This window comes from Salvelinus fontinalis, chromosome 8 (genome assembly GCF_029448725.1).
Source record: "Salvelinus fontinalis isolate EN_2023a chromosome 8, ASM2944872v1, whole genome shotgun sequence".
Taxonomy (NCBI): Eukaryota; Metazoa; Chordata; class Actinopteri; order Salmoniformes; family Salmonidae; genus Salvelinus; species Salvelinus fontinalis.
In genome coordinates, this window is record NC_074672.1 from 15,199,869 (window position 1) to 15,217,474 (window position 17,606).

The 17,606-nt window shown below is 43.1% G+C and overlaps 1 protein-coding gene across 5 annotated transcripts in view; it reads left to right on the forward strand.

The window, feature by feature from the left end:
* Positions 1 to 17,606, forward strand: part of LOC129860676 (basement membrane-specific heparan sulfate proteoglycan core protein-like) — a 160,517-nt gene that overhangs the window by 105,814 nt on the left and 37,097 nt on the right. For all 5 annotated transcript variants that reach the window (XM_055931307.1, XM_055931308.1, XM_055931306.1 and 2 more), the window contains exons 44-47: positions 3,550 to 3,730; positions 7,215 to 7,274; positions 9,290 to 9,412; positions 10,081 to 10,287. In XM_055931307.1, coding sequence (XP_055787282.1) covers positions 3,550 to 3,730; positions 7,215 to 7,274; positions 9,290 to 9,412; positions 10,081 to 10,287 — 571 coding nt within the window. The remainder of the gene's footprint in view (positions 1 to 3,549; positions 3,731 to 7,214; positions 7,275 to 9,289; positions 9,413 to 10,080; positions 10,288 to 17,606) is intronic.

Sequence of the window (17,606 nt, forward strand, 5' to 3'; positions counted from 1 at the left end):
TTTAATTTTGGATTGGAGATGCTTATGTGAGTCTGGAAGGAGAGTTTACAGTCTAACCAGACACCTAGGTATTTGTAGTTGTCCACATATTCTAAGTCAGAACCGTCGAGAGTAGTGATGCTAGCCGGGCGGGCGGGTGCAGGCAGCAATTGGTTGAAGAGCATGCATTTAGTTTTACTAGCATTTAAAAGCTGTTGGAGGCCACGGAATGAGTGTTGTATGGCATTGAAGCTCGTTTGGAGAAGTAGTTGGTGAACCAGGCGAGGCAGTCATTTGAGAAGCCAAGGCTATTGAGTCTGCCGATAAGAATGCGGTGATTGACAGAGTCGAAAGCCTTGGCCAGGTCGATGCTGACGGCTGCACAGTACTGTCTTTTATCGATGGTGGTTATGATATCGTTTAGGACCTTGAGCGTAGCTTAGGTGCACCCATGACCAGCTCGGAAACCAGATTGCATAGTGGAGAAGGTACGGTGGGATTCGAAATGGTCGGTGATCTGTTTGTTAACTTGGCTTTCAAAGATTTTAGAAAGGCAGGGCAGGATGGATATAGGTCTATAACAGTTTGGGTCTAGAGTGTCTCCCCTTTGAAGAGGGGAATGACCGCGACAGCTTTCCAATCTTTGGGGATCTCAGACGATACGAAAGAGAGTTTGAACAGGCTAGTAATAGGGGTTGCAACAATTTCGGCAGATAATTTTAGAAAGTGAGGTTGCCGGTTGATTTGGGTAGGGGTAGCCAGGTGGAAAGCCAGCCGTATAATTTTTTTTATTGAAATGATCAATTATCGTAGATTTCCCAGACGTGCTCAATGGGATTGAGATCCGGACTCTTTGCTGGCCATGGCAGAACACTGACATTCCTGTCTTGCAGGAAATCACGCACAGAACGAGCAGTATGTCATGCTGGCAATGTCATGCTGGAGGGTCATGTCAGGATGAGCCTGCAGGAAGGGTACCACATGAGGGAGGAGGATGTCTTCCCTGTAACGCACAGCGTTGAGATTGCCTGCAATGACAACAAGCTCAGTCCGATGATGCTGTGACACACTGTCCCAGATCATGACGGACCCTCCACCTCGTGTAACGGTGTAACACTCATTCCTTCGACGATAAACGCAAATCCGACCATCACCCCATATGAGACAAAACCGCGACTCGTCATTGAAGAGCACTTTTTGCCAGTACTGTCTGGTCCAGCGTGGGTGGGTTTGTGCCCATAGGCGACGTTCTTGCTGGTGATGTCTGGTGAGGACCTGCCTTATAACAGGCCTACAAGCCCTCAGTCCAGTGTCTCTCAGCCTATTGTGGACAGTCTGAGCACTGATGGAGGGATTGTGCGTTCCTGGTGTACCTCGGGCAGTTGTTGTTGCCATCCTGTTCCTGTCCCGCAGGTGTGACGTTCAGATGTACCAATCCTGTGCACGTGTTGTTACACGTGGTCTGCCACTGCGAGGACGATCAGCTGTCCATCCTGTCTCCCTGTAACGCTGTCTTAGGCGTCTCACAGTACAGACATTGCAATTTATTGCCCTGGCCACATCTGCAGTCCCCATGCCTCCTTGCAGTCACGTTCACGCAGATGAGCAGGGACCCTGGGCATCTTTCTTTTGGTGTTTTTCAGAGTCAGTAGAATGGGCTCTTTAGTGTCCTAAGTTTTCATAACTGTGACCTTAATTGCCTACCGTCTGTAAGCTGTTAGTGTCTTAATGACCGTTCCACAGGTGCATATTCTTAATTTTTTTTTTTTTTTATTATAATTTTTTTATTATTTTTATCCCATTTTCTCCCCAATTTTCGTGGTATCCAATCGCTAGTAATTACTACCTTGTCTCATCGCTACAACTCCCGTACGGGCTCGGGAGAGACGAAGGTCGAAAGCCATGCGTCCTCCGAAGCACAACCCAACCAGCCGTACTGCTTCTTAACACAGCGCGCCTCCAACCCGGAAGCCAGCCGCACCAATGTGTCGGAGGAAACACCGTGTACCTGGCCCCCTTGGTTGGCGCGCACTGCGCCCGGCCCGCCACAGGAGTCGCTGGAGCGCGATGAGACAAGGATATCCCTACCGGCCAAACCCTCCCTACCCCGGACGACGCTATGCCAATTGTGCGTCGCCCCACGGACCTCCCGGTCGCGGCCGGCTGCGACAGAGCCTGGGCGCGAACCCAGAGACTCTGGTGGCGCAGTTAGCACTGCGATGCAGTGCCCTAGACCACTGCGCCACCCGGGAGGCTCATATTCTTTAATTGTTAATGGTTCATTGAACAAGCATGGGAAACAGTGTTTAAACCCTTTACAATGAAGATCTGTGAAGTCATTTGGGTTTTTACGAATTATCTTTGAAAGACGGGGTCCTGAAAAAGGGACGTTTCTTTTTGTGCTGAGTTTATATCCACAGTAAAAAGAGTCCTATATCGACCTAACCTGTAAGGTCGCTCAGCAAGGAAGAAGCCACTGCTCCAAAACCGTCATAAAAAAGGCAGACTACGGTTTGCAACTGCACAAAAGGACAAAGATCGTACTTTTTGGAGAAATGTCCTCTGGTCTGATGAAACAAAAACAGAACTGTTTGGCCATAATGGCCATCGTTATGTTTGGAGGAAAAAGGGGGAAGCTTGCAAGCCAAAGAACACCATCTCAACCGTGAAGCACGGGGGTGGCAGCATCATGTTGTGGGGGTGCTTTGCTGCAGGAGGGACTGGTGCACTTCACAAAATAGATGGCATCATGAGGTAGGAAAAATATGTGGATGTATTGAAGCAACATCTCAAGACATCAGTCAGGAAGTTAAAGCTTTGTCGCAAATGGGTCTTCCAAATGAACAATGACCCCAAGCATACTTACAAAGTTGTGGCAAAATGGCTTAAGGACAACAAAGTCAAGGTATTGGAGTGGCCATCACAAAGCCTTGACCTCAATCCTATAGAAAATGTCTGGGCAGAACTGAAAAAGTATGTGTGAGCAAGGAGGCCTACAAACCTGACTCAGTTACACCAGCTCTGTCAGGAGGAATGGGCCAAAATTCACCCAATTTATTGTAGGAAGCTTATGGAAGGCTACCCGAAACATTTGACCCAAGTTAAACTATTTAAAGGCAATGGTACCAAATACTAATTGAGTGTATGTAAACTTCTGACCCACTGGGAATGTGATGAAAGAATTAAAAGCTGAAATGAATCATTCGCTCTACTATTTTTCTGACATTTCACATTCTTAAAATAAAGTGGTGATCCTAACTGACCAAAGACAGGGAATTCTAACTAGGATTAAATGTCAGGAATTGTAAAAATAAAAAAATAAAAAAATCTGAGTTTAAATGTATTTGTCAACGGTGTATGTAAACTTCCGACTTCAACTGTATATACGAAGAAAACAATATATACACGGGACAGGATGGGACAAGACAAACACACGTCCGACTGCATACCATCTTGGTTAGACACATTAAGCACAATTGTCACCCTCTTACTGGCCACCCTGTTGCATTTCTTTCTCTCTTATTTGTGTTTACTTCACATCTTGTACCCAACTGTCCCCTCCCCTCCCAGTCTCCAGCCTACACCCTGGTGTGGACTCGGCGGGGTAACGGCAAGCTGCCCAACAGAGCCATGGACTTCAACGGCATCCTGACCATCCAGAACGTCCAGACTGAGGACGCTGGCATCTACGTGTGTACAGGCTCCAACATGTTTGCCATGGACGAGGGCACTGCCATCCTCTACGTGCCAGGTTCGTGATCCCAGACAGGCTCCATCATGCTGTTAGCCATCAGCCTCTATACCACCACCCTACAAGCTCTATTTCTTTGAGTTCCTCCCCTTAGCCCTCCTTGAATGGTGCATGACCCGCCTTCCTTTTGCTTTGCCTCTGTCTCCCTTATATCATGCACTGTGTTGAATGTGTTTATCTGTCTGCAGCTTCTGGCAAACAGCATAACCCCTGTCACTCCCGCTCCCAGCTCCCCACTTCATAAACTCAGATAGCCTCTCACTTTAAACCCTTCCAATCTCTCTCTATGCTACCTGTCTCTGTCTTTCTAATAATGGCCCGACCTTCTTACTATGTGTACAATCTTTACTGGTGTTAGGTTCTAAAAACTCACGGACAATTAGTAAAGCTTAAACTAAGTTGAATCAATCAAAGGGTCAGACAGCTGAACAGAGAAAAAACATGTTCCCACCAGCACAAGTATATATACCCCAATTTGGGTGAAGTCCCCTCCTTCCCTATAAACATTACATTTGTATTGTTAGTCATAAAGTTAAGTGATGTGGGTAATAAACTGTTCCTTCTCCCTAAATGTGACCGGACCTCACAGCTCTCCACCCTTATCAGTGACCTCAACAATATACATTCCTCCTACAGAACCATTAACGTCAGGTGTAGAAACCAGACTGTGGCCATTTCTCCTTTCCCTAGGATACCTGATGATTAACAATATTTCAAGTTTAGAAGTCAGAACCCATCACTGGTCCATGAGCAATATACCGCTTGTGGATATACTAATGATAAAATAATCAAAAGGTCCATCAGTTTAAGATACAATATGTGTGTGGTTTGTCTAAGACATCATAGCACACAGTAGACCTCAATGCTACCAAAGTCCAAAGATATTGCCCACTCAAGAGTTTCAAGTAGTTTTAGTTACTATGAACTGTAGTCTTACCACCCCCAATGGATATACCAAAGAAGGTTGTCTTGTCCAGTGGCATATTTGATTCATTTTCAAGTTGCTTCTTGATTTAATACTCAGTGATGACTTATCAATCCTTTGGTCTCTGTTGCCATCGGTGACATCTTCTTTCTGATCTTTAGCTGTTGCTGTCTTCACTGTGGGTTTGGTGGTGGTGGTTTGGTAACTTTTTAGCCACTTATACACTAGTTTGTGCCACTTCAATTTTCTTACTAGCAGGGTGTTGGTTATTCGGTGTCTTTCCTGAACTCTGCAACCCTGGCTGGGAAGGTGGTGGTTTCTCCTTGAGCTGTAGTGGTTGATGAGGTATATGGATGACAAGATGGGTGCTTAGTGACTCTGACTGGGAATGACATTCAAAGAGGACTTCAGTCAATCACCCCGGTGACATACAGTACTGTATAGAAGCCCCATCACGATCCCAATCTCAAGCCTCCCTCGAGTGTGACGTGATGATCATACAGGGACAGAACAACCACACACTGTATACAAATCTGATCCTTTGTTACCTTCCTGATTGTTTTGATGAATGTTAATGTGGAAAATGGTGCTATCAACCTTGCAGCAGGTAAAGAACCTGTGGTTGAACTTTAGGTTAGTAGTATATCTATCTATCGCTGCTTTCATTATCTGTTATATGGATCTGTTTATTAAGAGGGTCCAAGGCATTGCATTGTCAATAGTAAGTAAGGCTTCTTGTTTTGCATCATACTATCCAGTATGTGTAAATGTGGCTCCAAGAAAATGTGTTCAAGATTTGACTTTTGAGAGACTATTGAGACTAGTTTGATTTCAATGCTGTCACAAATCAACTTACTCGCTTGCGTATGTCACACTTGTTGCCTTTAATTTGTGTTGCGGTTTAACATTTTATTCAACATTTATAAATCAGGGCACAGTAAAAAAAATGATAATAGATTTTTTTTATACCAATATGTTATCCAAGCATAGTATATTTTGACTGTACAATCAAATTTGAGAAATGTTACATAAACAGCAAGATACATAGATAGGGAAAGATGATTGGTTAGTACTTGATTTTACGCTGTATTCATGCATTTACTTGCATGATAAAACACAGTTTACATTTATTTTGACAACAGATAAAAAGTTTGTACAAATGGTTTGTCAGTGCATTAATTTTTTTATGTTTCAAATGTGTCTTGTCAAAAACATAAATTAATAAAAATATATATATATATTTACACAGTATCTTACTATGAGAAAAATAGATAGCTGAAATATGCCAATTCAAATCTTGCTGGTGTGCCGATAGACAGAATCTGTCAGGATAACCAAAGGTGCCGTTTCAAAGATATTTTACTGTACAGTAAACTATGTACTGATTTAAATGTATTTGTAATACCTAACGGATACTGATGTAATATACAAATATCACAATGTGTTTTTTAAAATCTTAACTGTGAAAATGTTCGTGAAAAATATCAAGTTGATTAAAGTAATGATAATAGACTGAAGATATGACACTGGGTCATGCAGAGTGAGACTTCAATGAATCAGAAGATATTACCACCCTCAGTGTACAAGGCACCAGACTTATTATTGACTTATTGTATGACTACTAACATGCATGTTTCGTAAATGTGGCTCTCTACTATCTGTATGCTTGTTGTCTTGTGTTCTGCCATACCTTATTGTTGTTTTTTTGTCCCATGTGTTTGTGAAGTATACCTGTACCTAGTTGATTTTGAATCTCTCTGAGTAGACATATTCACTGTTACACCAGCAAATGACCATAGTTCATAGCAGCAATATGTTTTATATAGCATAGAGGAAGACACATTTCGGTTGAATGCATTCAGTTGTGCAACTGACTAGGTATCCCCCTTTCCCCTTTCCTGTATGTAATATGAATGCAATAACACAATCTCCAAGGTGATATGGTTTATATCCTACCCAACATTCACAGAACCTCAGAAATCTCTCAGAAAGCATACAATTACTCACCTAAATTCATTGAAAGGTAAGTGTGTGTTGATTGTGAATACATACAACTATGAATGCAATAGCACCATCTCTGATCTTCATGAAAAAGCTACCTTACTCCTTGGTCTGTATGTGTAGTACTGGCTGAATCAGATTTGTTTTTGCATGTGTCTAAATGGACAATCCTTAAATTCTAATTTTTCTTTGAAGAAAGGGGCAAGTGTCCTCAATACCTAGTTGTTCCTCATTCAGTTATCAATCTGAATTGGAGAACCTGTTTGAATACTTAAAATGCATGGTGGGGATTTGGTGCCTATTGCATTCAAGTTCTGTTATGTTCCTTGCCGATCATTCTACTGTTGTATTGTTGTGTCTTGTGCTTTTTGGAAAATCACTGGCACAAGAAATACCAGGCAGTACTTGGATGGACCACAGTATTCTGGGGAATAATTGGGCCACAGGCTCAGTGGGAGGAGCATTGGATGATGATTCCAATGCCAGTGTTCCATCGTTGACCTGGAGACTCACCTGTCAGTTTGCCTGTCCCTTCCTCCTCCCTCCCCCCATTTCCAGAGGCCTCACAGACTCAGACGTTTTACACGACCTATGAAATGTTGGAAGGACATGGAAAGCGTAAGTGGGCATGGCATGGCCACACCTCTCCACCTCCACCCCACCTCACTCCTGGAGGGCTTCTCACTCTCTCGGTCACGCATGCATTCATCTACTGTCCTCAGCATGGAAATGGTGGTCTGGTAATGCCCATGTACAATCAACCACAGGGATTACATACAGTTTACACTTCACATAAGGTTATACGGTTACATGGTTATACAGTTAACTGGACTATCATAGGGAAGCATGCATCTTCAAAGGTCTTAATTGAAATGCCGAAATGCAAGTCGAAGCTTAGCCTTTGAACAGACAATATTCCTGATAACATATATCTTTACATATATATTATCTTTATGATAACATACGTTGATAATACTCTTGACATCATATACTTTAGTTATTACAGTACATAATAGATTGTACATTAGCATTACTAGGCCTTGTCTGGCTCCTATGGTATGGGTTCATAGGTGCAGGTGCATGGTCATTTATGTGGGAAGCTCCTCTCAAAAGTTGAGTCCACCGACAAAGTTCCTCATAATAATTTACACTCACATTTTTAACGCAACGCTAGTATATGACAAGTGTTGCACATTTTAGTACCTTCATCTGACCGAGATCAGATCTGTATCTTTACCTTATAACCTCAAGTATCTGAAGTATTTAGAGGGAACATTACATACTCAATAAGATTCTAGAATGTTCTTATTTCCCCATTCTATGTAGATGCACTTAGCTTGTTGTCTTCCAATCAACACTCAACACAGAGGAGACCCCACCCACACTCACCCTAACTGCAGACTGCTTGCCAGTCCCACACAGGGACACACACTGGTCTGGAATAGCTTTCATAATGTGCTTCAAACATCATGCTGTGCCTAATACACCGCATCATATCCACCTTCATGGCTGTTAGCTCACTGGAGGGTGGAGAATTCCTCTCATCATCTTCAATGTTCACCTCATCTCCCTCTGGAAGCTAACTACAGACATCCTCCTTCAACGGTCACAGTGAATGTTTCAATGAGATGGAATACACATGGCCTGTTGTCACTTCACCACCCATTTACAGAAGTGATATTGTAAGGAAACGGCAGGTTTGGAAAAAGCTTTTAGGAATCTGTAGAATAGACTAGAGAACTTTGCAAAGTTCCCACGCAGGTCACTCAACTGTATACAGTACGTCTTCATCAAAGTCAAGCCCTAAGATTCAATCATCGCACTGTAACTTTATTATATATCATTGTATACTTTGTTCACCAGTATTTCCATGTCTCATTGTTGAGGCTCACCACAGTCAGTGCCCATCCTCTTAGAAAATAAACATGATGAAATATTGGCCTTTTAGTGTCTGTTTCTGTCAGATCAGTAAGTCCCAGACCCAGACCAGGGCTTATCTCAGAGCTTAAATAGCCTGATGGTCCTCCCTGGCTGCTGAAAGGGCGATTTATTTTGCTCTGACGCCCTGGGATCAGATGGGATTGAATGTGGCTGGGGCTCAGTGTCCAGTCAAGATGGCACAGAGAGCTGTGCCCAGAGAACCGTGTGCCCTGCCAAGGCCAGCCTGCCACCTCTCATCTGCATCGGCTGCACAGTCGCCCTGGCTGCCAAGGGGCACGGGCGTAGACCACGTACTCGGCTTCGTCCCGCCATCCTCTCTCTGCCTTCCATCATAAGCATTTGCACACAGACACAGTCTTGGCCTGAATGAGTCAGGACCCAGCCTCACTGAAATTCACAACAGCCAAAAAAGCACTCTGAACTAAAGTCACTTCATGTTGTCAAGTTCCAGTCTGGTAGCCATGAATATATTCTTTATTGCTACCATTTATTATACAAAAGGATGAGGTAAGTGTTTGTTGATCAAGTGTGACATAATTTCTCATCTCATGCAGTAGCTGTAAAGTGTTGACTGTAAACAATGCTCCTTCCTACAGAAAATCCCCTTCCTGCCCTTTGTGAACACTAATGCCCCATATTTTGCGGGCTGTCTATTTCTGTGTCAAGCTGAAGTGTTCTCTGTCTTATTGTAGCTCGCGAGGGGGCCCAGCCAGTGGCTACTGTCACTCCCTCTGTCCTGACCATCCAGCAAGGAGGCCATGCTGAGTTCCACTGTACTGTGACTGGCAACCCTACCCCTGCCATCGAATGGATAGGTAAGGAAGGCCTGGCTATAGCCAGTGGAAAACATATAGCATTAACTAAGCCAGCATGAACTGTATTGTCTTGTTCTTTATCAATACAGTTTATGCTGGCTTAGTCTTGAAGTTTTGGAAGTATACACTGAGGGTATGAAACATTAAGAACACCTGCTAGTGGTATAGACTGACCAGGTGAAATCTATGATCCCTTATCGATGTCATGTGTTAAATCCACATCAATCAGAGTAGAATAGATGAAGGGAAGGAGACAGTTTCAAGAAAGATTTTTAAACCTTGAGAGAATTGAGACATGGATTGTGTGTGTGTGCCGTTCAGATGATGGATGGGCAAGACAAAATATTTAAGTGCCTTTGTACGAGGTATGGTAGTAGCACCTTGTTCAAAGGCACTGGCCCAGGCGCAAGAACTGCAACACTGCTGGGTTTTTCACTCTCAACAGTTTCCTGTGTGTATCAATAATGGTCCAACACCCAAAACACATCCGGCCAACTTGACACAACTGTGGGAAGCATTGGAGTCAACATGGACCAGCATCCCTGTAGAACGCTGTTCTGGGGGGGGGGGGCACACAACTCAATATTAGGAAGGTGTTCTTAATGTTTATTCACACTGTATAATGTCATTACTGATGAAAGGGGTACATGAAATCTATGTGTTTCTAGGTGGAGGTCCCGGTAATAGGATGAGCCCCAATGCTGTGGTCCGTGGAGGGGTCCTGACCATCCCTGCTGTGGAGAGGGAGAATGGGGGGGAGTACGTCTGCAAGGCCCTCAACACCCACGGAGAACACACATCACGGGCTGTCCTCCACGTCAGTGGTTCCCAAACTGTGGGTCGGGACCCACTTGTGGGTCACAGCAGGGGTCCAGGTGGGTCGCGGGATGCCAAAATATAAAACGCAACATGCAACAATTTCAAAGATTTTACTGAGTTCGAGTTTATATAAGGAAATCAGTCAGTTGAAATAAATTCATTAGGCCCAAATCTATGGCTTTCACGACTGGGAATACAGATAAAAAATATTTTTTAAAGTAGGGACGTGGATCAGAAAACCAGTCAGTATCTGGTCTGACCACCATTTGCCTCATGCAGTGCGACACATCTCCTTCACATAGAGTTGATCAGGCTGTTGATTGTTGTCCCACTCATCTTAAATGGCTGTGCAAAGTTGCTGAATAATGGCAGGAACTGGAACACGCTGTCGTACACGCATGCCATACACCCTGTCTACCATCTGATTCATCCTTGAAGGGCACACTTCTCCAGCGTGCCAGTGACAATCGAAGGTGAGCATTTGCCCACTGAAGTAGGTTACGACACCCCAACTGCAGTCAGGTCAAGACGTGATGAGGACAACGAGCATGTAGATGAGTTTCCCTGAGACAATTTCTGAAATTTGTGCAAAAAAATTGTTCCCACATATGCTGTGCAAACCCACAGTTTCATCAGCTGTCCGGGTGGCTTATCTCAGACCATCCCGCAGCTGAAGATGCCGGTTGTGGAGGTCCTGGGCTGGGGTGGTTACATATGGTCTGCGGTTGTGAGGCTGGTTGCAGGCAGCTTATGGTAGAGAAATGAACATTCAATTCTCTGGCAACAGCTCTGGTTGACATTCCTGCAGACAACATGCCAATTGCACACTCCCTCAAAACTTAAGACATCTGTGGCATTGTGTTGTGTGACAAAACTGCACATTATAGAGTGGCCTTTTATTGTCCACAGCACAAGGTGCACCTGTGTAATGAGCATGCTGTTTAATCAGATTCTTGATATGCCACACCTGTCAGGTGAATGGATTATCTTGGAAAGGAGTAATGCTCACTAACAGTGATGTAAACAAATTAGTAAACACATTTAGAAAAATATGTTTTTGTGCGTAATGAAACATTTCTGGGATCTTTTATTTCAGCTCATGAAACATGGGACCAACACTTTACATGTTGCATTTATATTTTTGTTCAGTATATATATAAAAAAATATATACTTTTTGGGGATGGAAAAGCGCTTAGTTTATACTTAACTAGTTTAAACTTGACAAATAGAAAGTGTGTAGAATATACAATACCAGTCAAAAGTTTGGACACCTACTCATTCCAAGGTTTTTCTTTATTTTTACTATATTCTACATTGTAGAATAATGGGGAAGACGTCTAAAATAACACATATAGAATCATGTAGTAACCAAAAAAGTGTTAATCAAATACAAAATATGTTTTGTATTTGAGATTCATCCAAGTGGCCACCCTTTGCCTTGATGACAACTTTGCACACTCTTGGCATTCTCTCAACCAGCTTCATGGGATAGTCACCTTGAATGCCTTGTTAAAAGTTCAACAAGGCACACTTCCATTAACAGGAGTGGCTTGTTAAAAGTTAATTTGTGGAATTTCTTTCCTTCTTAATGCATTTGAGCCAATCAATTGTGTTGTGACAAGGTAGGGGTGGTATACAGAAGATAGCCCTATTTGGTGAAAGACCAAGTCCGTATTATGGCAAGAACAAATTAAATAAGCAAAGACAAACGACAGTCTATCGTTACTTTAAGACATGATGGGCATTCAATACGAAAAATGTCAAGAACTTTGAAAGTTTCTTCAAGTGCAGTCGCAAAAACCATCAAGTGCTATGATGAAACTGGCTCTCATGAGGACCACCACAGGAAAGGAAGACCCAGAGTTACCTCTGCTGCAGAGGATAAGTTCATTAGAGTTATCAACATCAACTGTTCAGAGGACACAGCGTGAATCAGGCCTTCATTGTCGAATTGCTGCAAAGAAACCACTACTAAAGGACACCAATAAGAAGAGACTTGCTTGGGCCAAGAAATACGAGCAATGGACATTAGATTGGTGGAAATCTGTCATTTGGTCTGGAGTCCATTTTGGATTTATGGTTCCAACCGCCGTGTTTTTGTGAGACGCAGAGTAGGGGAACGGATGATCTCCGCATATGTGGTTCCCACCGGGAAGCATGGAAGAGGAGCTGTGATGGTGTAGTGGTGATTTATTTAGAATTCAAGGCACACTTATCCAGCATGGCTACCACAACATTCTGCAGCGATACGCCATCCCATCTGGTTTCCGCTTAGTGGGACTATAATTCATATTTTAACAGGATAATGACCCAGCAAACCTCAAGGCTGTGTAAGGGCTATTTGACCAAGAAGGAGAGTGATGGAGTGCTGCATCAGATGCCCTGGCCTCCACAATCACCCGACCTTAAATCAAATCAAATTGTATTTGTCACATGCTCCGAATACAACAGGTGTAGACCAAACAGTGAAATGCTTAATTACAAGCTCTTAACCACAATGCATTTTTAAGAAAAAAGACCTAAATATATAAACTTCAAAAGTTTTGGGTCACTTAGAAATCTCCTTGTTTAAAAAAAAAAAGAAAAGCACATTTTTTGTCCATAAAAATAACATCAAATTGATCAGAAATACATTTTAGACATTTCTAAGGTTGTAAATGACTGTTGTAGCTGGAAACTGCTGATTTTTAATGGAATATCTACGTAGGCGTACAAAGGCCCATTATCAGCAACCATCACTCCTGTGTTCCAATGGCACGTTGTGTTAGCTAATCCAAGTTTATCATTTTAAAAGGCTAATTGATCATTAGAAAACCCTTTTGCGATTATGATAGCACAGCTGTAAACTGTTGTGCTGATTTAAAGAAGCAATAAAACGGGCCTTCTTTAGACTAGTTGAGTATCTGGAGCTTCAGCATTTGTGGGTTTAATTACAGGCTAAAAATGGCCAGAAACAAAGACCTTTCTTCTGAAACTCGTCAGTCTATTCTTGTTCTGAGAAATGAAGGCTATTCCATGCGAGAAATTGTCAAGAAACTGAAGATCTCTTACAACGCTGTGTACAGTCGTGGCCAAAAGTTTTGAGAATGACACAAATATTAATTTTCACTAAGTCTGCTGCCTCAGTTTGTATGATGGCAATTTGCAAATACTCCAGAATGTTATGAAGAGTGATCAGATTAATTGCAATTAATTGCAAAGTCCCTCTTTGCCATGCAAATGAACTGAATCCCCCAAAAACATTTCCACTACATTTCAGCCCTGCCACAAAAGGACCAGTTGACATCATGTCAGTGATTCTCTCGTTAACACAGGTGTGAGTGTTGACGAGGACAAGGCTGGAGATCACTCTGTCATGCTGATTGAGTTCGAATAACAGACTGGAAGCTTCAAAAGGAGGGTGGTGCTTGGAATCATTGCTCTTCCTCTGTCAGCCATGGTTATCTGCAAGGAAACACGTGCCGTCATCATTGCTTTGCACAAAAAGGGCTTCACAGGCAAGGATATTGCTGCCAGTAAGATTTCACCTAAATCAACCATTTATCGGATCATCAAGAACTTCAAGGAGAGCGGTTCAATTGTTGTGAAGAAGGCTTCAGGGCGCCCAAGAAAGTCCAGCAAGCGCCAGGACCGTCTCCTAAAGTTGATTCAGCTGCGGGATCGGGACACCACCAGTACAGAGCTTGCTCAGGAATGGCAGCAGGCAGGTGTGAGTGCATCTGCACACACAGTGAGGCGAAGACTTTTGGAGAATGGCCTGGTGTCAAGAAGGGCAGCAAAGAAGCCACTTCTCTCCAGGAAAAAGATCAGGGACAGAATGATATTCTGCAAAAGGTACAGGGATTGGACTGCTGGGGACTGGGGTAAAGTCATTTTCTCTAATGAATCCCCTTTCCGGATTGTTTGGGGCATCCGGAAAAAAGCTTGTCCGGAGAAGACAAGGTGAGCGCTACCATCAGTCCTGTGTCATGCCAACAGTAAAGCATCCCGAGACCATTCATGTGTGGGGTTGCTTCTCAGCCAAGGGAGTGGGCTCACTCACAATTTTGCCTAAGAACACAGCCATGAATAAAGAATAGTACCAACACATCTTCCGAGAGCAACTTCTCCCAGCCATCCAGGAACAGTTTGGTGACGAACAATGCCTTTTCCAGCATGATGGAGCACCTTGCCATAAGGCAAAAGTGATAACTAAGTGGCTCGGGGAACAAAACATCAATATTTTGGGTCCATGGCCAGGAAACTCCCCAGACCTTAATCCCATTGAGAACTTGTGGTCAATCCTCAAGAGGCGGGTGGACAAACAAAAACCCACAAATTCTGACAAACTCCAAGCATTGATTATGCAAGAATGGGCTGCCATTAGTCAGGATATGGCCCAGAAGTTAGTTGACAGCATGCCAGGGCGGATTGCAGAGGTCTTGACAAAGAAGGGTCAACACTGCAAATATTGACTCTTTGCATCAACTTCATGTAATTGTCAATAAAAGCCTTTGACACTTATGAAATGCTTGTAATTATACTTCAGTATTCCATAGTAACATCTGACAAAAATATCTAAATACACTGAAGCAGAAAACTTTGTGGAAGTTAATATTTGTGTCATTCTCAAACTTTTGGCCACAACTGTACTACTCCCTTCACAGAACAGTGCAAACTGGCTCTAACCAGAATATAAAGAGGAGTGGAGGCCCCGGTGCACAACTGAGCAAGAGGACAAGTACATTAGAGTGTCTAGTTTGAGAAACAGACGCCTCACAAGTCCTCAACTGGCAGCTTCATTAAATAGTACCTGCAAAACACCAGTCTCAACGTCAACAGTGAAGAGGCGACTCCGGGTTGCAAGGAAAAAGCCATATCTCAGACTGGCCAATAAAAATGAAAGATAAAGATGGGCAAAATAACACAGACACTGGACAGAGGAGGATTGGAAAAAAGTGTTATGGACAGACTAATCTAAGTTTGAGGTGTTCGGATCGCAAAGAAGAACAAGTAAAAGAGGGGGAGCCAATGCAAATATTCTGAGCGAGCCATTTGATTAGATGTTCAGGAGTCTTATGGCTTGTGCAGTTTTGTCACACAACACAATGCCCATTATAGAGTGGCCTTTTACAATTTTTAGGGCCTACGTCTGACACAGCCTGGTATAGAGGTAGCTTGGCCCCAGTGATGTATTGGGCCGTACGCACTACCCTCTGTATTGCCTTGCGGTCAGAGGCCGAACAGTTGCCATACCAGGCAGTGATGCAACTAGGCAGGATGCTCTTGATGGAGCAGCTGTAGAACCTTTTGAGGATTTGAGAACCTATGCCAAATTCTTGAATGAGGGGGAATAGGTTTTGTCGTGCCCTCTTTAAGGCTGTCTTGGTGTGCTTGGACCATGTTAGTTTGTTGGTGATGTGGACACCAAGGAACTTGAAGCTCTCAACCTGCTCCACTACGGCCCTGTCGATGAGATTGGGGGCATGTTGGGTTCTCTTTTTCCTGTAGTCCACAATCATCTCCTTTGTCTTGATCACGTTGAGGGAGAGGTTTATGTCCTTGCACCACATGGCCAGGTCTCTGACCTCCTCCTTATAGGCTGTCTCGTCATTGTCGGTGATCAGGCCTACCACTGTTGTGTCATTGGCAAACGTAATGATGGTGTTGGAGTCGTGCCTGGCCATGTAGTCATGCTTCTACACCGGCATTGCTTGCTGTTTGGGGTTTTAGGCTGGGTTTCTGTACAGCACTTTGTGACATCAGCTGATGTAAGAAGGGCTTTATAAATACATTTGATTGATTGCATTTGATTGGCTGAACAGAACCTGCGGGGACTGAGCACGCACCCCTGAGAGTCACTGGTGCTTCCTGCTTTAGGTTTTGTTTGTAAGCAGGATAGAATTTGGGTCAGATTTGCCAAATGGAGGGCGAGGGAGAGCTTTGTACGCATCTCTGTGTGTGGAGTAAAGGTGGTCTAGAGTTGTTTTCCCTCTGGTTGCACATTTAACATGCTAGTAGAAATTTGGTAAAACGGATTTGAGTTTTCCTGCAATAAAGTCCTCATTAAAGTCCTGTTTACTTATGGCCGTATACAGCTCATTGAGTGCGGTCTTAGTGCCAGCATCGGTTTGTGGTGGTATGTAGACAACTATGAAAAATACAAATGAAAACTCTCTCGGTTAATAGTGTGGTCTACAGCTTATCGTGAGATACTCTACCTCAGGCGAGCAAAACCTTGAGACTTCCTTAGATTTCGTGCAACAGCTGTTGTTTACAAATATACATAGACCGCCACACCTTGTATTACCAGAGGCCGATGTTCTATCCTGCCGAAAAAGCTTAAATCCCACCCGCTGGATGTTATTCATGTCGTCGTTCAGCCACGACTCGGTGAAACCGTTGGTAGGATCTGCGCGGAAAAAACATACACAATAGCACAATTGGTTACGGGATCGTAAAACGGCAGCCATCTCCTTCGGCACCATTGACTCCTTCGGCGCCATTGACCTGAACCCAATTGAGAGGGTTTGGGATGAGTTGGACCGCAGAGTGAAGGAAAAGTAGCCAACAAGTGCTCATTATATGTGGGAACTCCTTCAAGACTGTTGGAAAAGCATTCCAGGTGAAGCTGGTTGAGAGATTGCCAAGAGTGTGCAAAGCTGTCATCAAGGCAAGGGGTGGCTACTTTGAATAATCTAAAATATATTTTGATTTGTTTAAAAAAAATTGGGTTACTACTATGTGTTATTTCATAGATTTGATGTCTTCTCTATTATTCTACAATGTAGAAAATAGTAATTAAAGAAAAATCCTTGAATGAGTCGGTGTCCAAACTTTTGACAGGTACTGTATATATTTTTTAATAATAGCCTACAATCTTTGAGAATTTACAGTCACCAAAATTAAGCTAGACAAGCGGGCCTCCATTGATTTTGTTATAATGTTTGAGCATAACAACACAGCATTAGTCATGCCAGAATGTGTAGAATTGCAGGAAATTAGCTTAAAACTGAAAAATTCTCTCCTAGCTCCATGGCAAAACTGCAGGAAATTGGCTTTAAAATTGCAAAATGTTCTTTCAGCTCCATGGCAAAACGTGTAGATTTGCATGAAATTAGCTTTAAAACTGCCCAATTGTCTCTCCGCTGCCAAGATGAGCGCCTCAAATGTTCTTGCCCAGGACCCAGACAGAATTCAGCCCATTTCTGCGCCATATCTCACGCTCACCATCTAAGCCCCATTTTGATCAAGAAAAAACCCTGCACAACTAATTTCATAATTATACAGTCAATTTTTTAAAATTGGTCACTAAAGACCATACTCAAATCTATATTTAGTAGAATGTTTTGAAGAAGAGATGATGAATCTACTTTTTACTTTTTACTCAAAACA